General features: G+C 42.3%; 1 protein-coding gene across 2 annotated transcripts in view; it reads right to left on the bottom strand.

The window, feature by feature from the left end:
* Positions 1-600: 600 nt before the first annotated feature.
* Positions 601-22,582, bottom strand: part of shisal1b (shisa like 1b) — a 33,712-nt gene continuing 11,730 nt past the window's right edge. The window contains exons 2-5 of one of the 2 annotated variants that reach the window (XM_068602221.1): positions 15,848-16,067; positions 11,727-11,940; positions 8,668-8,970; positions 601-2,732 (exon numbers count right to left, since the gene is read on the bottom strand). In XM_068602221.1, the coding sequence (XP_068458322.1) occupies position 2,732; positions 8,668-8,970; positions 11,727-11,940; positions 15,848-15,914 (585 nt within the window). In that variant the 5' untranslated portion in view covers positions 15,915-16,067 and the 3' untranslated portion in view covers positions 601-2,731. Of the gene's footprint in view, positions 2,733-8,663; positions 8,971-11,726; positions 11,941-15,847; positions 16,068-22,582 lie in introns of those variants that run through there. The other variant, XM_068602220.1, reaches the window with a different exon arrangement.

The following is a 22,582-nucleotide window of genomic DNA, read 5'->3' on the forward strand; positions in this document are numbered from 1 at the left end:
AGATCCCCGGGCCAATTATTTCAGTTGGACACTTCCTATTTCTCTGGCCCTGAAAGCACAAGCCTGCACACACGCAATTAAACTTTAGCCGTTGAAATGGGAATTAACTTGCTCTTACAACTCAGCAAATGTGAATATTATTGCCGATAAACCGAGGAAGAAGCCCGGCCGCAAAAGCCCAGAGTTTTATTCAGAGGATCCCCTTAAACTGCATGAGACAGGGAGGACAGATATGATGGCAAGACCTCGAGTTCTCGTGGCTGGCCAAAAGCCAACCGGGAGTGATTAGCGGTATCTCTTGTTAGCTTTCAGCGAGGACGTCGCAACGTTTGCACGGACCAGTGGTTCTGCACCAGCGCAGGCTCTGCAGCTGCCAGACGAGTTGCAGAAGCAAGATTGGGATTGACACCTTTTTTTCTGGTGTACCTACTACTGTCTGCCCACCTGGTCCTCGCATGCTATCGCTCATACACAGTCTGGCACCAACAGCTGCTTTGTCTGCTGCAGTATTTTATGGATTACATGTATTCTATCTCAGTAGTTTTTATTGATTCATTTATTGTTTTTAGTCATTTTTCAAGCAAAAATGCCAAATAGTTTCGGAGTTGCCTTTCTTTTTCTACTATGATAGTGAAACACTTCAGAGACCAAACTAATTCTTGATTAACTGGAGAAAGATTGTCTGTTTAATCAATAATATTAATCTTCAGGTGCACCCCTATTCAATTCAGTAATTGATTGATCATTTATTCAGTTTGCACTGATTTCACACGTGTAAAGATGTGAGCATATGTTAATAACATATGATTCAAGTCATACAATCATATAGGATTCAGTTATACTGTCATATATGATAACATATAACATAATGTTATATATAATCATATATGATAGTATAACTTAATATCCTGGGTTTTGGCCTGTTGGTTGAATAAAACCAGCTCTCTTAGGACCAAATGATGGATTAGCGAATTGGGACAATAATTGTTGGATTAATCGATAATAAAAAGTCATCATTAGTTGCAGCTCTAATGGAAAAGTTTTTCTTTAAAAAGTGAATTGTTTTCACTCTTCTTCTCCTCCGACGCTGACACAGAAATTGTTGGGGACCTTTTTCAATATGAGTTCATTATCCAGAAATGCTGTATGTCCATTTTAGTAACTTCACCTTATTAAATGTAAACTAAACTGAAAGCTCTGCAATTCCACTTCAATGATTACCCAATGCTCATGTGGCTAACGCCTCTGACTTTTACATACCATGTCATCCGTCTGCTTAAGCTCCTGTACATTATTGCTGACAGTGAAAGGGGCTTTAACGTGTTTTTAGTTGTTGTTGTTTTTTTACATTTTCTATTATGGCTAATCACTTACAATTCTCTATTACCAATGTGGGATATAGAGCGTTCCTCATGAAGGAACTGAATGAATAAACATTTGCATCATATTGCTAATGGAGCTGTTTTTCAGGCAGTTCCAGTAATAAGGAAGGGCAAACCAGTCAATGGATGAGGTTACAGAGGCACCTGCCTCGCACTAACTTCATAAGTAATGGTCTCAAATGGGCTTGCAGGCTCCACGCCAAGGATTAAGGTTGTGTTTAACTTAGCATGTTGTGAAGGCGTCCCTGATCCTCATTATTCACATGACGAGCGACAAAGCAACAGCCCACGGTTCATTCTCAATGCAAGCCGGTGACATGGAGCTACAGACCCACCCCCCTCCTCCCCTCGCGTCGGCACTTCCACGAGCGGCGTGCCGACGATGTCGCCGGCCGCCGCCTGAACCGTTTTGTAGCTTTTTTGTCGCCAGTTGTGTGAACGTGGCATTAATGTTTTAAGCGAACCACTTGAAAGCCAAGATCCCCTTTCCCTCAGCGTCAACAAACCAAAAGAAAACTCTTGATGAGCGAAAGTAAAGCCTTTTGATCTACAGCAGTTTATCTGTATGGCGCCGTGTCCTCGTCAGACACGTTACAATGTAGAGAAATCACTTGTTTTGCAGAGAGGAGATCCAAAACATTTCATACAAGATATTGTCTTCTCAACATGGCTGCAGAAGACATTTCGTGTCTGGTATCAATAACAAAAACATTCTACTCTAAAGTGAGATGCTCAGCATCAACCTAAGCTGTTACATGTTCCCGAATGTTAACCACTCATATATTTCTCTGACTAATTCACATAAATAAATCACCAAATAGATAACCCACGACTGTGTCTAACTGCTACTGAACACAAACTGACACAGCAGTGTAATAAACATGTTAAATCTAGAAAGATGAGCTTCTTTTTTGTCGTCGTTGTTGTTGAAAAAACGGGCAAGCCTCCTCGCTCGTGAGTCCAGTTCATCCGGTATCAGCTCGGATCCTTTTAGGATACTCCGGGCCGTGGCAGTCTTTTCAGAGGATCACCTGCGAGCTGTCGAATGTGGCGCTCCTCCTCCTCCTCCTCCACAGCAGCAGCGACAGCAGTACAGTCCTCTGTCTCTCCTGGCAGCCTTTGCTCAGCGGGGTTTCTAAATGCCATGTCGGCGTGCTTCTGTCGGTCCATGGGTGTTTTGTGCTCATTAGGAAAGGGCAGTAGTCTCTTCTAACTACTACAGTATGGCTAGCCCACCACTGGTGTGTGTGTCTGTGGTCCAGAGAGGGGGCATCTGTGGGACCTCTCCTCTGTACCACGTAAGGAAACAAGGTGTTGCTACTCTTCGGTTGGTCCACTTGCAGAATCATTCTGTAGAGAGAGAAATGCAGATGGTTGAGCATTCCAGACAAAACAAATGATCACATCTCTCAGTTGTGAGAGGTTTGCATGTTATTTACGCGACAACGGGATGGTCTCTGGGGCCAGTTCTCGTTCAGTTTTTGCTCTTTTTTTCTGGTTTTGATAACCAGATCAGTTGTGCGGACAACACACTGCATCTCCAACGGAAACGTACTGCACCCACTTATCTGTGAACTAGAAGTCCTCTCCAGTTTAAAATGTTGGACCCATGAAGCAGCGGGTAACAGATATACATGAAGATAATTTTTCTAACCAAAATGGGTGAAATTACGAAATAATAGAAGCAATTTTTTATTTAATAGCATCCGTCAAATACAACCACGCTTCAAGAAAACCAAGCAAATGAAGAACATGTGTTTTAGGATCGCACACATTCATGCGTACCTATTTCAAAGGCATCGTACAAATGGATGAAACCGAATGGAAACTTTTAAGAAACGGATGAAAAAGGAACGAAGGCGGTATTGTTGTCTTATATGCTTCAATTGACATTACAAAACCCGACCGCGTCATTAAATTCCACTCGGTTGCCACATGAGGTCTTTATAAAAACTTTTTATTTTCCACGCCTCTTGAACAACAAGGGCGTGGCTTTTCTCTGCATGGCTGAAACTGTCTCAGATGATGATGTGTGTGCTTAATGATCCACATTGATCTTTATATAGGCCTGATATTGGCTTGATAATCATCTCAAAACCCGAACACACAAAAACCAATAAAACTGCAGCTCTGCTTTTCATAAAGCAATTAGATTTACAGAACAACTTTACAAGTCTATAATTCTTATAAATACTTTCAGCCCACCCCACCTCTGTGAGTCACATCACAGTCATTTCAGCTACCCAAAAATAATGCAACTACATTGTTGATGGTAAAATCAAAGTTTCCACTTGAAGGTTATTCGAAGGCACTCTTGAGAAAATGACCCAAATGTAGTTTGCAGAAGTTAATGTATGACACCAGATCTAATAAAAGATCACAAACACCAGCCCAAAAATAGAATAGCTACTGCCTCACTTGCTCATGGCAATGCCAAAAGTCATTCTCCAACTCTCAAGGAGTTAAAACCTATTCTCCTGCTCTTTCCTTTTAGCCCACAGCAGAACTCTGTGCCTGGCTGCCTTTGTAGCATCGATGATGTTAATTAACTCACACCACATGGAGAATGTTGCTTTAATTGGACAAGGTCTTGGCACGCTGCTCTGCGGACAGACAAGCCAGGAATAATTTCATAATGTACAATTCTATTATTACCACAGAAAGCCAACCAGTGAGTTCAAAGATGGACGTGAATATGCAGGAGACACCGCTCGGCTTTGATCATACTCTGACAGAAAAAGAGAAGAAAAAAAAAATTGGGGCGCAAAAAAAAAAAAAGATGGGAAATGCTGTTTCAGCTTCCCGAGCGAAGCTAACTGTGGCGACTGTCGCTCAGCGAGAGAGAGAAGGGTCGTCCTTCAATCAGAAGAAGGACCGGCTCCCATGTCGATGTGTCCTCGGGCAAGACACTTAACCCCCGAATCGCTTCCGAATACTGTGCCTTCGGTGTATGATCGGGTATGAATGTTACTCAGTCCTGATGGGCAGGTGGCGCCTCGCATGGCGTGTGAATGTGTGGACGGCATGGCGCGTCGAAGCGCTTTGAGCGGTCAGAAGACTTGAAAAGCACGAGTACGAGTCCATTGCCCATTTGTCAAGTGTCATTCCGTCGGCAGACAAAACCTGCAGGCGTTTGAGTGTTGGTGTTATGGACGGATACCTACGACCAAATCGATGCTACACACAGACTTAGCCTGTGGAGACACCGTTACTGTGTGATAGCGCTGAGTCACTGAGGTCTGACTGCAAGGCGCCGTGTGTTACGATCGCCCGCGAGTCAGGTGACCGCGGTGCCAGATGCCGCCTCACCCGGACGGCTCCTTTCGTGGCTGATCAGCGGGCCCAGTTTGAGCGAGTGGGTTGTTGCTGCTGCAACTTGATGCCAAGCCATTTATGAATCACCAAGTGACTATTTGACATGTTCTGTTGATGTGCAGTGGTGCCATTTGATGTTGCCCAACATCTCATTTCACCCTCTTTTATTTATGCCGCTTCTGGCTGATGCTGAGCATACATTAAACCAAGGTTGAATCCTCCATCCATCCATTAGTCGTATGCCCACTAATCCTTTCGGGTCACATGAGGGCTAATTGGACGAGCGGCAGGGTACTCTGGACAGATCATATATTGAATTTTGACACTATACATGGGAGAAAAAAAAGCGTGTTTAACCTTGATCGCACAGCTATATATGCATGGCAAGTCTTGATCAACACTGACTAAAGACTAACTAAATTTATGCAAAATATATGCAATGAAGCCAGACTGAAATGACAGCAGCAGAGCAGATAGTTCTTGCAGTTCTGAGAGAGGAGAGTGTGAGGCACACTAAACAAGGATGTAAAATAAGAGATAATATAGGAGATGTTCACCGCCAACGCCAAAAAGAAAGGTCTTCAGGTGTCAAGATATCCAGATGCTGTTGCTGCTTCCCACTACCACTAATTGCGTGAGTCTGGATACTGGGCGAAGGGGGTTGGCACAAACTGGGATCCTGGCCAAAATTTGAATGTCCTTTAATGTGCTATGTACGAGTGGAAAACCAACAGGGCTTTAATACTGATGAGCACTTTGTAGCTTCCAGGTGCATCGAGTAATGTCTAGCCACAAGCCTTCACTGAGATTACTGGGTCCATACAATCTAAATGTACAGGCATCATTGCTATATTAAAAATAAGAAACCATCGACTAAATATCAGTAGGGCAAGAATATGACTTAAGTACTGAAACTCTGCTGGGTCTGATCTGTGTAATGGCAGAAATAAAAAGTCGGTCGATCCTGTGGGGAGTCGGGCAAGTCCCCGAGGATCAAACCCGCGGTGCTGGTTGTCTTTAAAGGCTCTTTTTCACTCCAAAACACAAATAATTGTGGATTTTTTTGTTTTTACCTAATGAATTTTCAGTCCCCGCCCACCATTTTTCTTTTTACCGAGCAATAATTCCTAAATGTTTCAACCCCTGTGGTACAAATACTTCTTATCAATCATTGAGTGGGTCGCTGTGGCCATTACGTGCCACATTAGCTGTGACTAAAGTCATATCGGTTGTCAGTTCCCTGCTCACAATGCATTCAAGTAAAACCGATAATATCTGGCTTGGCAGTAGTAGTTTTTCGCATGCAGGAGATGTCAATAAAGGGTATCCACAGAGAGAAAGTAATGACAGTTTCCCAGGCCGCCCACAATGAACCCGCAGTAGATCTGCAGCATACCAGCCTGCTCACAATAACAATATGACGACACGCTGAATGCCAAGCTGCACTTTTTCTGGAGGAAGAGATCTCTGCATGTTGGGAAATAGTTTGATACTTTGACTTGCTGCCCCGGTGCATTGGTGGCCCTTTCTGTGCTGGATTCCTGACTTGCTGTGCGACTGGGTTGTTTTTAGATGCTGCTGCGGCGGTTGCGGGATTTGACCCCATCTCTATTTGTTAACATTAGGCTAACAGATGTTCAACTAGCTGGACCCGGTTTTCTGAGACTTTACCCTGTAACTTCTCTGGGGATGAATATCTGTATTACCACGAATAAACCCTGATGACGGACTGTGTGAGTAACATCAGCTGTGGTTACTGAAAACACATTGAACAAAACTCACTTGATTGTTTGGATCGTGAGAAGTGCTTCTCTGTGTTTACTGCAAACTATTCTACTCTTGCCCCAGAAACGTTGTGTGACTGAATTCAGCTCCCGGCATCTGCCACTTTTTAAAATTTTTTTTTTTTAACTAATTTGATTGATTGTCAAAGAATATTCATAGCTCCTGACCTTTAAGAAAACAAAACTGAACTTAAAGAAAAACCATACAGAGGAGCATCCATTCTGAAGCTTTCCCCCATCAGCATGAATTACCATGAATTTCGCATGCTCTCGTTTTGTATGCCCACTTTGTCTTTTTAGAAACATCCTCTGGCTTGAAGCTGGAGCGCTTCCAGTGCAGGTCAACCTTATATGTCTAGGATTGATGAGTCCTATCATATTGAACTGACTCCATGTCTAACGAGAAGCCTCCATGGGTATGTCCGGTGTAAGTTAACCATGTTTCCACCAGCAGAGCAGCCCCAGGATCCTTCTGCAGCATCCCAGCTCCCCTATCTATGGCTCGCACAGTCGACGCTGCTTCTCAAAGCCATTTGTCAAACCTCTGCCCACATTAAATTATCATGACCCGAGAGAGATATCTACCTCAAGCGAGAGACTCTGAGTCAGACAAATAGGTTGTGCAGTGTCGGAGACGAAGAACTGCATGAAAGATGGACTGCGCAGAAAAAGAAGTTTGTTCAGGCGGCGCTCTACGATTGTGTAGCTTTATTATGAAAGTCGGAACAATGGAAGGAAGAATAAGTTCCCGGCGGCTGTTATGTAAATCACATTGTATGTTTTGCCAACAGTCGCAACACACCTTGAGACTCCTGTGACTGCTCGCAACGCTATTAACACGATAACCTGAAAGGATAGCAGATGGTGTTTCTCCGCAGGAACTCCATGAACGGTTTCTTATGTGTCTCAGAGTCGAATCGTTCAGGTTAAATAAGAGTCAGGGGCCTCGGGCGGGCAGTGCAGATCCCACATTATTCTGTTCCTTTCTATTCATTAATATTAAAAGCTCCCTAATGAGCTGGTCGGACTCGAAAACCCAAATTTCTCTTTTTAAAAAGAAGTTGATGTTGAGACACAAACCAGTGAATGCTAATCACTGGGAAATAATATGTTCTCAATGTATGTATGTACTAAGCAATACTGACTTTGACAGGGACATATTTAGCAATATCATTGGTAGGCAGTAATCGTGTGTTTGTGTCCTGTGTGTATCTTTGTGTGCGCACTGCACTCTTAATAAGGATTGCAAGTAAACAGGGAGCCTGATGTTTGAGCTTCATCTATGTTGACTTGGGAAAAGTATGCCAGAAATGTTCTGGTTTGTCCCGTTGGAAACAGTGTTTCCCTGCTATGTTGCTCTCTCTACGTGACAAAACACTGAGTACAAAGAAAGAACAAGACACGAAAACAAGACGCAGAGAGAACCTGTGTTGGAAAAGAAATGCGGGGAAAAAACACTTGAACTTATTTCTTCGCATTTGTTGCACTATTCCAAACAACAGCAAGAGTCTGTGCTATAATACGTATAAAATGATATGTTGAAATTATCAGCATGGTTGTGTAACAGATCTTACTGTATTGGTGGTCTTTTGGAGGTCTTCCGAAGAACTTCAACACATAACTTTATGAGCTAATCTAATCAAACAGCCATTCTGCAGCTTACTTTTTTACATCAAACTACGTCACTTTTAAAGCCGGTTTGACCGTTAGGACTATTACTTCCTCCCATCAAAACAGTGACAACCACCTGGAGCAAACGACAGGAGTTGAGGTTTCATTGAAACTAAGGTATGACTGGCACGTTAACTGCATGCCAAATGAATCAAAGCACACAAGGAAGAAGACCTAAGTTCCTTTAAGTTACCATGTGACTGGTTGCAGACAAGCAACGTCGCCTTTAAACGGAGTCTGGCGCTTTATGTTTGTCTACTGTATCTGTACCTTAAGAAGGCTTTAAGTTTGGAGGGTGTCCTATTTGGCTTTCTAAATAAAATGGATTAGACTATAATCACTTAAATTAAATTTACATCATCAGATTGCCCAGTGAACTGATCCTCAATGCCAACAGTCTTCTCCAGTTTCCTGCCTGTAATGTATAAATCATCATTTGAACGCTGCCAGTGCTCCCATTGACATATTTCCTGCATGTAAATCTTAGTTCGCCATGTTGCCGGACGGTGACTCACCATGCGGTGGATGTGTTGTAGGGCAGGAGCGTGGGGCTGTGGCTCTCTCCTCTGAGGCTGTGTCTGGGCTGGTAGTGGCTAGGGACCATGGGCTGGGCGGGAGCCTGGGCTTCGCTCTCCTCTGGCATGGACCTGTGCCACTGGCTGCGGGCCTTCTTCAGCCAGCGTCCACCCAGACCCCATTTCTCCAGGTAGACCCGGCACAGCTCGTAGTTTATGGCTGAGTAGTAGAGGAAGTCCAGCGCCAGCAGCACCATGACGAAGAAGCCGTAGATCCACACGCCGACCAGGGCTGTGTAATTGCTGCGTGAGAGACAGACGATGAGGATTAGCACAGTGTAATCTGAGAAAGATGATGATAAACACTCTGGCGTGCTCAGAGCTAGCATCCAGATAGCCTTCAGCTAGGCCCCTTAAATCCCAGCTACGAGGGAGCTGCCAGGTGTGAATGTTTACTGTTCACGTGGCAAGACCAAGACGTTCATCAAATCCTCCCTAGATAAAAACTAGTTAAATAAACCGAAAAATAAATTATTAAGAAGCCATCTGTTCCATTTGCTGCTTCTTAAATTCTACAACACATTTCATTAGCACGATGCGCGTTTTAATCCATTTGTTCCTCCGCGGTGCCTCTGAAAAGCGGTGCTCTTTTTGCTCATACATTTTCTTCATGTATTACATGATCCAGCTGGATTTAATGTGACACTTTTGAACTTTAGTTTTGCACACCCACATCCAAAAAGTACAGCAAGGTCAATCAGCAAAAAATAGCTCCTTGAGAAATTTAGGAGGCAATATTTTTGCCAAATCAGGGATACTAAATATCTGGGTGCGATGTCTTTGTTCCTATGGCGCTGAGGACTTTTAGTCCGGGAATACCACGCACATTGAAAGTGATTCAGTCCTATTAGGATGATTGTATTGCACAACACATATTATTATAACTGAGAGACAGAATACAATCTCAAAATAGAGATTCATTTGGAGGGAGACCCATCTTTTATGTCATTTTGGCACACTCTGCAATTTGTTTGACTGCATTGATTGAACCCCTTTACAAACAAAAAAAAGTGATGCTCAAGAGCTTCCAGTTCAGTTGATCAAGTGCATCCACTTATATCTGAAAACAATGTGGCCTTGGGATATCTATCTGCATAAATGGCTGTAAAAGGAACATCTGTTAGGCAGGCGAATGCCACTACTGCACTCAAATCTGATTGTATCAGGAACTGCAATCGCCTTCCTTCACCTCTGCAGTTGAGACATCTACCGACAACTGAGTTTGTGTGTCCACTCGGGTAATTTGTGGGGGCAACAGGCTGTACTTGAGTCCACCTGGAGGTTAGAAAACAACAACATGTGCGCTGTGCTCGGAGGGAATCGATCATAACCACAGAGCTAAAACAAATGTTGTTAAATATGCAACACAGCTTCTTCAGAGAAGGAACGCACAAGCAATTGATTATCTGTCACAGGTTTCTTGTTACAGTTGCTTTCCTAGAATGTAATTTCTATCCCGGCTCTGCATCATTCCAGCTATTCTGTAACTACGTGGCGAGCTATATGCTACAGAGCACTGACTCGTGAAACCCTCAGAGGACAAACGCCTTTAGTTTTACCTCGACCTGCAGTAAATCTCAAACTATATCACCATCATTACCATTTTGTCTCTGCAGTGTGAGAAGAGAGAGCAGAATTATGGCCGCTTTAACTCGCTTGGACAGTGGTAAATATCAGACCCGCAGTCCTATCGCCCAGTGAGCCGGGATAAAAGAGGCCATCTGACGCTACAATGAAATATCATGACCTGCTGCAGGGCAGTGTGAACCACCAGGGGCAGAGGCATGCTGGGAGGGCATTAGTACAGAGAGCTGAGAGCTCCCACTGAACAAGAGAGGCTCATTTTGGTCCCTCACTCAGCAGAAACCTGTTCATGCTGCGGCGCATAAATGTGTTGTCATGCGTATGTGTACTACTCCGTGCCGTAAATCGGTCCGTGTAGCGTAGTTTGCTATTAATTATGCTAAAACGTACTGTAATTCTTGCGTCTGTACTCCTGTATGGCAATGTATCATAGTGGTACTTGATATAATAGCCAGCACTTAACACCTGCCTTCGTGAGCAATTGTGTGGAGGCGTCCCCCACTCACAATACAACTCCTGCTTCCAGCATCTGCTCTTCTCTGGGTTTGAATGCCTCTGTAGGTGTGGATCAATGTCAACAAACCCTCTGAGTAAGAGGCAAATGGTGTCAACGAGTGCAATACTGTCGAGGGATACGAAGCGTTTGTGAGCAAGCAGACTATAACCAGCTGTTTTCATCTGATCTGAGGAAATGTCATCTCTGAAACTGTTTGTTCCACCATAGCCGTTCCCATAAAACTCCGCTCGAGATTCAGCAAAACCTCTTTTATTCCTAATTACCTCCACAGAGCCACGGAGGTTATGCATCGGTCCCGTTTGTTTTTGTTCCGGCAGCACAACTCAAGAACTATTAAACAGCTTCCCGTCTCATTTGGTGGGAAGTTCTATCACGGCCCGAAGAAGAGCCGGCCATCAATAAAGCGCTCAATCTTTCGGCTCACTGCTCCTGAACCACAAGGGCATATACGTAGATATCCTCTACAGCTGTAACGATTAGTTGATTGACAGAAAAAATACTATTTTGTTTATCGCTTAATCATTTTTCAAGCAAAAAGCGTTGCACAAAAATGCCAAACATTCTCTAACCCTTTGGCTCACGGGTCTGTGCCTGCTGGACCCGTCTCCTCATCCACCCGTGGATTCAATTATTCTCCAACATCAACATAACTGACTGCCCATCATTATGTATTTTGATCTGGATCCAAATGCCGACGGAAATTTCTGTTTTCACAGTAGCAGCCTTTTTCTTTCCCAGAAGCCCCTGTGTGATTCATTGTGCAGTGTCCTTATCGGGGCTGGCACTCTCCTGGTGAGTAGAACTATGATTTGTCAAAACCAGAAGAAATCTGATTAATTCCTAATACTGGTGCATCAGGTAAAATGTCAGTGTAATTGCATGGCATGTTTTGACTTACTTGTGTGCATAACCATCTGAGGTGGTGGTGATGTTGACCTGCATGACCATCTGGAACTCGGTTTCGTTGCAGCAGTATTTGAAGGGGGTGTTGTTGTGGTGGCAGCAGTACATGTAGGTCTTGTTGTCTGTGAGGCGCGGGCAGTGAAAGCCGAAGTGGTAGCCCCCTTTGTGGTCCGAGTAGGGTTCACACACTCGGTAATGAGCGGAGAGCGCTGCAGATGTGTGGAAGACAAAATTCATGTTAAATTGACTGAGAAATGTCAGACAGCTAGTTTTTTTAGTACAGAGAGAGAGACACACACACACTCAGTGAACTGTGACTCATGACCTTTTGAGTTTGTATTTGTCTTCCTACTCTGGACAAAGACAACAACCGTATTGATGACAACTATCTAAAGGTACACTACAAACTGGAGATGCATCCATACAGATAATGATATTATAAAGCTGGATTGTTTATCGTGACGATAGGGCCAATCTATTCAATTCAATGTTTTACTAGACATTACATACTGGAACTTTCATTCTTGTTTAACTTTTGACAAAGTGTTCACTGCATTAAAAAGATTTACACTTGAATTATAATTCCTGTTAAATTTGATCGATCATTTTTTTATTATTATTATTTTTTTTAACAATTAGATAGATAGATAGATAGATAGATATGGACTTTATTAATCCCTAAGAGGATTTTTTTTTTCATAGTAGCGTCCCACACTTACAGACATCAATTGGAATAAACTAAACACACAAAATAAAGTAATAAAATAAAATGAGAACAGGTTAAAATTCATCAATTTATTTGTTAATAATAGTTTTACCAAGTTATGAAAGCCTGCCTCACACATACAATAATTATCTTAGTCAATGGTAATATTTTTTGTTTTCTTTGGAACCTTTAAAAGATATATATATATATATATATATATATATATATATATATATATATATATATATATATATATATATATATTGACTGGAGATTCATGAGTTAATAAAGTTTAGGACGAGGAACAGAAAACAAGCAAAAACAATCCAATAGAAAACTTCACTTTGAGCAACAGAGGCGTTCATGGCAAAAGCTCACCCACCCAGAAACATTGAGTATTAGGTCATTACATAAACATTAGTGTGAGTGCTTCTGGATGGAAACACCAAACATGCTCCTCAGACCAGTTACATCATTTTGTTATGTCAGTCCTACTTCCTTTTGGCAGTTGGAGTGATACGAGCTGACGAGATGACTGAGTTTATTATTTAGCAATGCAAAGAAACGTGATTCTGATCGTACTCCGGCTCGTGTCTGTCCGTCATCTATCGGCTCGTGTGCGTGACAGTCCATACTGCTTTAGGAGACAATACATCTGCGCCTCTTTGCTGCCACAAAAAGGAAACAAAGCAATATTGTTTTCATTGTAGAATCTGGCCGTATACTTCAGCGGCAGCTGAGACTCTGTCTGATAATAATAAATCACCAATTTGTCAGAGAAGTGGACCAGATATGATTACTGACACTTTATGATGCCTCAATGCCTTCATAACTCCTCAGTATCACATTTGTTTTAGCATCTTCACTTTCTATTACTGGTAATAATGAATGCTTTAGTTTGCCTGGGGACAGACTGTGTAAAGTAAATAGTCGTTATATTGAAACTGCCTAAAATTTTTGTTTGTTATTTCATTTTATTTTCCAATTATGTAATAAAGAAAATCCTCCTTTTATAATAGCAACAATAATGGTGAGTTGCAGAGAAACAACATAAGAACAAGATAGATCAAACAAAACATGCCACACATCACAGAATAATGTAATATAACCATAGAAACTTCTCAAACAGCACCTTTTAAAACAACACCAGAGTTGTCTGAAACCAGAAATATAAATAAGACCAAACTAAAAGAGAAATTTCCAACTCCTGAATATTTGCAGCCAAGAATTATGACCAATATCTGTACTGAAGGCGATGTTTTAAAGTTGAAAAATAAACTAGTTGGCTCTCTGTGATGGGCAAGACTGAGTAAAGGTGTTCTTAAATAACCGTGAATATATCTTTGGCATTGCTTTACCACGACATATGCTGTTCGCTGATGCAATTCTTGGGTAGCAAAACAGCCATGCTGATATACCAGTCTGGCTCGATTTAGCACATCGTTTGGCGATTTTGTAATAAATTAGCCCCTTTAATTTCTTTTGCTTCATCATTCTCCTTCTTCTAAGCGTGAATTAAATTAGGCCATTTCATGTGAAGTTCATCCAGATTAGCTCTATTGTAACTGATTTGTCTTCATCTCGTATGTTTCCTTTCATCAGTGCGGCCTACAAAATCTGGCAGTAAAAGTGTTGTCGCTGTGATTTAGTTCAATGTCCACTCATGATGCGGGGCGATAGAAGTCTTTCAGTAATCTCAGGCAGCGATGGATCAGCATTTGAAAGGAGACGGCTCTTTCAGGTTATAATGAGCTCGGTGTGGCCGGCCATCTTCCCTCTGACAACCCGCAGCAGAACAGGAGTGTGCAGTGGAGCGCCGCCGGATTAGAAGAGAAGGGTGGTTTATATATAAAACATTCTTCATTTGACCTTTGCATTGACTGAACCGTGGTTCGGGAATCAACTCGTGATATCCCACAACACCGTGCATGTAATGAAAGGGGGCAGCAGTTTGTAAGTGCATGAACTTGCAGTGAGGAAACAAGGCGCCCTCGACATTGGAAGTGGACCATAAAGTCCTTTAACGACTTAAAGGTTTGGAAAGAGAAGAGCACGAGGGGGAAGTCTCCGGCTTCTCAAATGAACAACAGCTGGTTCTGGAAACCATACGGTTGTAAACACACCCACCTGCCTAATTTCATTAACACCTCTTGAAAATTTAGGATACAGTTAACAGCTTGGCTTTAGCGTCGCAGCATGTTTACAATCTGCGGTCTGAAAACTGCCATGCCGCCGCCCCCCCACCCACCCCTCCATTCTCTCACCACGAGCAACATCTCAGCATCAGTCGGAGCTCGAACATCATATTTATTTATTCATGGCTACTCCCACACAGTTTGTCATCCTTCTTCTGAAACAACACAATACATGCCAACATCTTACCAATAGAACGAAACAATTTTGGCACTGAATTGATCATTTATCAGGCAAAAATGTCAAATATTCGCTGGTACTGTAGCTTTTCAGGGGTAACTTCCTGCTATTTTTTTTAAATCGCATTTGACTTTGACCGTTGGTTGAACAAAACAAATTTGATTATGTGACTTTAGGGCATTTTAATGATCATTTTAAACTATTTCTTTATCAAAAAAAAGGGCAGATAGCTCTACTATCAATAAGACTTGGCTATATGTACCATTACCGATTAAAGTAGGTACTTTAGGAATAATCAAAATAAATGATTAACAATATATTTATTCTTTATAAAAACTTAAGTTAAAGGTGAGCTGTAAAGTCCCTTTATTACAGCAGTTGATTCTAGTTTTAAATGTACACTGTTCATTGCAATGGGTTTAAAGAGTTGCAGTAAAAAGTCACTCTGCTGATTGTTATGGGTTTTCCATTTATTCCAACCTGCTCCTGTTACTGTGGCAGCGGATTTCTGCATCCATCCTCTATTTTGGCATTTTAAAACTTGAGTTGGCATCTTTTCCTTGCTCATAATGTATTTGTCTCAGAGATACGTGTTGGCTGGACTCTTCTCTTTGTATCTGTTGAGGTTATAATGTGTTTTTTTTTACAGTGTTGCGCCGCATGTCCTCATTTAGAGAGCACCCTGAGGTTCAGAGCTTTTCCTGCCAAGTGCACTTTGGCAAGAAATGTGTTTTAGTCCCTTGATGTTGAGCGTCTTTGACTTAACTTGTGGCCATCAGACGTCAACATCCATCTCCTACGAGTCATAAAAACTACGTCTTTTGGGGTTGCTTCCTGTATTTAGTTCACGGCACTAATGCGGACTGAGACCGACATTTCTGAGCATCCACAGTTTATAGAAACCACTTTGAGCACGCCTATATAATATGAGGACACCCTGAAACTCCTATAGGGGAGTCTGGAGGCTCACAAGAAAAATACTTTTCAAAGTCCAGACAGGCAGACTCACTGATAAGCACACACTAAACTTTGCAGACCTGCAGTGGACAGCAAGAGGAAGATGACCGTCAGGACATTGAAGGACTGCCGGCTGGTGATAGTCATCTTCTCGTCCTCATGTGGAAAGACGGGAGGGAGTGAGAGGGATGGAGGGATGGAGGGATGGAGGGAAGGGGGTGTCTCTGCTTTAGCTGGGCGTGGGCATCCTCTGCTTGTTGACAGATCCTCTCACATGGCTGCTGCTGGGCGTCAGGACTCCTGATGGGAACAAGACAAGCAGAGAGCGGAAAGATTAAGAGATTTGATTGGTATTTAAGGAAGTTCCCACCCTACTGTGTGGACAGCTTGTCTGGCAGTGAGCTCCCATGATGCCTTCCCAAATATGTCTTCAGGTTTATATAATCAGATGGCTTGGGCATCAATTAAAATTGTAATTGGCACTCGGGGGGCGAAATTCCTATTGTGATAGTTTTTCTGTTTATGACAGGAGAAATGTTTGCACATGAAGCTGTTATGTCAGAAGGGCGCGGCCCATCTTATATCTTCTCTTATGTATTATAGTAAAGTATCGAATTATAAGCCTTTGAGCTGAAATACTTTGATTATTCGATAAGTTTGGAATTTATGAGTATGCAATTTAGCATTCATTAGAGGGAAAGTGCTTCTCCACAGCAGGTGAGAAAAACATGCAAAAAAAATGTAATCTGCCTAATTAAGTTTCCAATAATAAATGAATGAAATACAAGACCATACAATTAAACATAACAAACGAGTCAAATACTAATTATGCACATATTCTGCTTTTTGGCGCAATTTCCCTGCAAGAACACATAGTGCTTACTGATGCATTATATCAGCAACCTAAATGAGTAAAGACTGAGCTAATACATATATTTATCTCGCAAATGTTTAACCGAAATTGTTTTAATTCATCAGTTTCTCCAATTAAGAGCCCAGATAAATAATAAAAAAACACCATCCAGCAGATATCTGATTACATAACTACGCTTTGCAGGGAAAGTTAAAACGCTACAAGTGCACTAAATGCTGGTGTTCTTAAACTAAGTGTTGTTTTGATCAAATATTTAATGAGTTCGAGGGAACTTGCTCCTTCAGCACAGTTTACAGAGTTTTGATTGCAGAACTGCTGACGGAGCAGTTTTCTTTAAAAAAAAGGTGCGTCGTGAAGGTTCGTGAACTCTTCTTCTGTCACTGTAAAGTTAGCACTCAAACTTGTGTCATCCGTCCACTGATGCTAAAGGAGATTAATGGGGTGGCAGCACATTGTGCTTAGCCATGCTTATTCCTCCTGTTCTTTGGCAAATGTATTCCTTTATTAGTACCGCAGGTAATGGCAGATAAACGGCCCATGAATAAGCTAAAGGTGATGTTTATGGTAATTTATTACAAACTCTGTCATTGAACTATTTGCATTTAGCAGTGGTTTAACAAAGGTAATGTGACTTTGAAGCGCTTATCAGTAGCAGCCACGTGTGACAGAGGCACCCAGCATGAGCCGGGTGATAATGGATGGTCTCAATTTCAGGGTTGCTGAATTCAAAGTCATCAAAGCCAGCAATCTACACACGTTTTATACCAAGTAATGTGTAAAAACGCTTTGTGAAATATGGTATTCGCTAGTCAAAGCATAAAATCAAGTAATGTACCAAAATCTGCCTTTGACTCCAAGACCCCCGAGGGATTAAGCGGCAAGCTTGTGCAAGAAAAAAAAAGTTATTCTCTGTAGAAACTACATGAAAAGTGTAACAAAAAAAAAATCCCTGAATAATTGAGAGGCTGACAGCAGCTGACAGCTGAATAGAAAGCACATATGAGAAGCAACAACAACAACAAGTGTAAAACAGCATCAATGTTCTACTTTTTCTTGTGATGAGAAAGAATTTAATGGCGGATCACATCCAGTTCAATGTTGCGTCATTGCATCGTTTTGCAAGCTGTTTTGGCGAAACTCTTGGTGGAATATTTCCTTTTAAGGCTTTTTTTAAAAAAAATTTCACTCTTCAATAACCAGGTCAGAAATGTAAAGTCACATGAGATGATAAAATAGATCAGCTACGAGCTACATAGTGTCAACAGGTCGCACACAGGTGGCCACATTCACTGCATCTGTTATGGGGTGTGGGAATTTTCTTTTTTAGATCAGTCACTGATCAACTTATCAGCTCATTTTTGCTGCACAAGGACAACAATATGTGTTACTTGCTATCTTTATATCCTGCCCGATCGGTACGGCGCATGTACAACTCACAACATATATTTGTATATATTTGTATTTGTTTGTTACAGAGACAGGACAGGAAAACATGGGATGGTAACATCTCTTCTTTTTTTTTTAAACCACAGCCTTTATAGCTGCCAATATAGACTTGATCAGTGAGCTTCATGTAGGCTGTGAAGAATGTAGAGAAGGAAGAAGCACTTGACAATTTTCACACCTTTGCACACACGGCTGATCCATGCAGAAAACAGGCTGGGCTGACCGCTTGACAGGTTCAGAAAACGTTGGGCGAGGCTGACTTCCAAATTAGAGACTGACCTCACTGTAGAGACTGAATAATTACTGTAGATTGTTGAGCGCAACACCGTTTAACAAATGGCCTTCAAGAGATTTAGGAATCGTCACATGATCAAACGTGCCAACGTATCCGCTTGGGCATTGCACATACTGACACACAGACCTATATACATATATAGGGCTATGGTTATAAATATGTTGTGAAGACAAGCATTACTGAAAAAAAAACCTGCCTGTTAAATCGAGCCTCCGTGGATAAACAGATGTATTGGAGGAAACTAAAGATGCTGAAAGACTTTGGAGAATCCCGTCCCCTGTCAGTTGCCGTGTTATTTACTGTCGCTCTACCTGTTCCAGCTCCTACTTGTTGCCATGTTTCTTACGTAATCCAAACAGCACGGGCTGATAGTGGCACGTGACCAAAACCGATGCACAAAAGCCGTTGCTGTGGACCGTATGGACACGATGCGTATACGTGGAGCGCAGCAGGCTGTTTCTGCTGGAGTCCTTTAAAAACATTTTGATCAGACAAGCTGTTCGGTGTGCAGAAAGCCAGGCAGCTAAGGGTCCCAGGAGGCTTGTTAGAGTGGCATTTTTGTATGTTTCTTTCCTCTCTTTATACTGCGAGTGAAAGCTCCGGTGTACTGTCAGATGACAACGAGGGATTCCCATCCTATCAAGTCCCCCCTGCAAACCGACTCCTATTCCTCTTCTCCTGCCGTTGTCTCTGACAATGGCGTTGCGGGCGCTATTCCTGCAGTCGCACGGAGCCTCATCACTGTCACATCGCTCTTTGTGCGGGGCGCGCTGTAAAAGGGCAAGGTCTACTTCTGCACGGCGCAGGGCTTGTTTGCAAAGAGGAAGCGAACGCGAAGGGGGTTTGTGTAATGAGCCTGATGGTAGTGAAGCAGAACAAGTACTGTAAATACACAACGTAGTGCCCAGTGCAGAGCTCCCTGGGACTGAAAGTAGAACACAGTGCTCAGCTGAGCAGGCGTGCAACACAGATGGAGCTGCTTGCTGTTTACGTCTGGGATCAAACTAAAATATACATAAAGACCATGACAACCCAGTATCCCTGCTGCCAGAGTGAATGTAAAGGCTGCTACTGTATGAGGGGGCGGGGGGAGGAGGGGGGTATCTGAAAGATTAACACACTCCTGGAGTAATCGAAAGCACAAAGAAATCGTTCATTTGTCCACATCAGCGTCAGTGTTGTTGCCCGAGAGAAGAAGGAAATATTACAAGTGACCAATTACTGCAGCGGGGTAACGGCACACTTTTCATCACAGCAGAGCAGGAGACCCAAATCTGTCAGAGGTTTGATGAGGGAAAGTGCAGCGGAAGATTTTGGACTATTTAGAGATTACACGCGCTGATGTGCAGCGCCCTCATCTCATCGCATGAACAGAACTTTGTTTAGTTCCAACATTAACTTCAAAGTCTTTGACACTTTAGTATGCTTTCTAAAAAAACCCTTTCCTTGTTTATTTCGGGCCTGCTGTGTCTTTTATCTGATGGGCTTTCAAGTTTGTAAAGGCACAAACTCCACGTTACAATTTTCTCTCTCTTCCTCTGCAGCTCAACTTTAGTTTCAGGTGAAACATTTAGGCTTGTCTTTCCATGACCTTTTTGTTTTGTGTGCCTGTGAGTGATAGCAGGTGGATAACTATGCACACCGCCTCTTTTATACGGTTTGCGTCTACCTCGATGCACGCAAATCCACTCTGTGTGGGTACGTCAGGTCTTAATCAGTGTTGAAGTGCGTTCACAATCACCCTAAATCACACGAGCGTGTGAGCATCTGGAGTGAAGTTCAGTTTAGAGACGAGACTCCCACTTCACACGGGTAATGAGCCTGCTTTAGCTAAGTGACTGCAACTCATATCTGGGTCTGCTGATGGGCTCGCATCCAAGTACCGATCAGTATTCTGCAGCAACGAGGCCTGCGTCTAATTGATGCTCCCTTTGACTGTCATCATAATAAATTGGGTTTCATTCACATTTGATGACATTAGAGCTTCACTCAGAGGCCCCACAGCGCTCCATTAGGATGTGACTCCAAGTCGGGAGATTCAGAGCTAAGGTCTAATGATCGTCACTGGCACAGAGAGGGGAATTGTGTGCAGCGTGCGATTGTCAATGAGTTAGGAGCGCCAGTTAAGTGGATGGCTGGTATATACAGTAAACGCCACTAGCGGCTTTTATCGACACAAAAATACAATGTCGGATAATGATGAATATTAAGACCTTTCCCGGTCATTTTATACACCTCTCACAGCTGGGTCTGAAGCACATCTGGAGAGAGAAAGGCGGGATTCGAAGAGGTAGAAATGTACTGAAAATGTCTGTAATGATGCGCTTAAGATAGTTAAAGTCACGATATCTGCTCACATCCAGGAGGATTCACACATTTTAAACCTGTGTGCGTCGCTACGTTGAACTCATTGGGATGATTTTGATAAAACGTAACATGAGGGCTGAAACACCAAAACTTCGTAAGATTTGTATTTCCTGTATTAGCAGTCTATAGTCCTCATAACAAATATTCAAACATAAACCATGCACACTTGTGGGAAAACTAAATCTCTAACAGAACCCTGCAAGATGTTTTTCCTCCCACAACTGACTAAACTCTTGACGGGGAAATCTTTTTCGACAGCTGGAACTGATAAGAATCCACCAAAGAAGTTGACTGCGAGTCAAAAGCAATTTAACTTACACTAAATGTCTGTGGAATATTATTTACTGTTAAGTTTATACCTTGCTGTAAAGAACATATATTCTGTATAATTTAATATGATGCTGGGCTGCGTGATTTCAATTGAATTTATTGTACGTAATAAAGACAGTCTGTCAGAAGGAAATGTAATCCCATGAACTTACATTTAGTTTTATTGCTCTGAAAGCTTTTTTAAAAAACTCCCTTTTTTTTTTTTACTAGGGAAAAGGAAAGGCTGAGTCACAGGACATATTTAATATTAGATTTAAATGTATCTTATTGTAAATTAATTGATCTAAATAGTCCAAATCTAAACATTTTAGACAACAACAGCAATGTTTATTAATTCGGGGGAACATATACTACGCATTTCCTCCTTTTTCTTCAAGCTTTTATTTGCTCCAAACCGACACAGCCGGGTATCTTTCCATTACACTGATGAAGCACCGTCAGGGTAATAACTGCTCATTCATTTGCGCTGTATCACTGGGAGCTGAGAGCTGCAGAGCTACACATAAATATGACGGATGAACAGAAGTTCTTCTTTGGTTTATATAATCATCCACCTGAATAAATATCCCAGATCAAATAGTCTAAATAAAGCCCAGAGGCAGCAACATGTTTTGGTCTGGTGGCTTGATGTTGCTTGGGAGACGCTTACGTCACGGGAGACATGATGAGGAATGGGACGTCTGTTAATTAACGCCCACAATGCAGTGTACAGGAAATGAATACAGTCCATCTGAAAGGGAGAAGAGCCCAGCAGCGTTGCCGTGGAGCTTGTTGTGGAGAGTTTGAACAAGAAGGCAACATACTGGGCCCAGCTATTGTGCATGCGGCCGCCTTCATGCATGGGTGGTCTGTTTCTGTTTTTCACTTGACAATGGTTTGTTAGCTTAACGCAAGCTGAAGACGAGAGAAGAGCTGTAATCAAAGCTACATCTGCCGCTGGCTGGCTGAGTTTCTACCTGCTGAGAGCTGTCATATTGATGGAAACCATCCGGCCTCCTGCTTCATTTTGTCTCACACACCCTCATTTCATTATCTATTTGCATCAAAAAGGCCTCTTTTTGAATAATAAATCTATTTGCCTGAATCAAACCAGAATAATAACTCTGATGAACTTCATTTTATTCCTTAATACCTCATTGTTTGGGACTTTTCGTTGATATGTCTGCAGAATGCAATATCAGCATTCATCTGGAGATAAACCTCCCAGAGCTTCAGCTCCACAAGCCTGTTTTCAGCTCGCGTGAGCAACTGGTATCAAAACTATGGAGGTGATGGGAAAATAAACCTGACACCAATTCCTCGAGCTTTAACCACATATAGAGAGTGAAAGGGGTAATTACAACACGTCAGAAACACCCCAGAGATCAACACCATCCAGCAGCTGAGAGAAGAGCATCTATTCTTGACCAAATGAGAATATTATGTATTGCTTGGCAGTAAATATATTCATGCAGTGAGGGAAAGACGCCTAATGAGACATCTACTGGAGTCTAATCAGTTGAA

Source organism: Clinocottus analis, unplaced genomic scaffold (assembly GCF_023055335.1).
Source record: "Clinocottus analis isolate CAN_PGR_092001 unplaced genomic scaffold, fCliAna1.0.p SCAF_6, whole genome shotgun sequence".
Classification (NCBI taxonomy): domain Eukaryota; kingdom Metazoa; phylum Chordata; class Actinopteri; order Perciformes; family Cottidae; genus Clinocottus; species Clinocottus analis.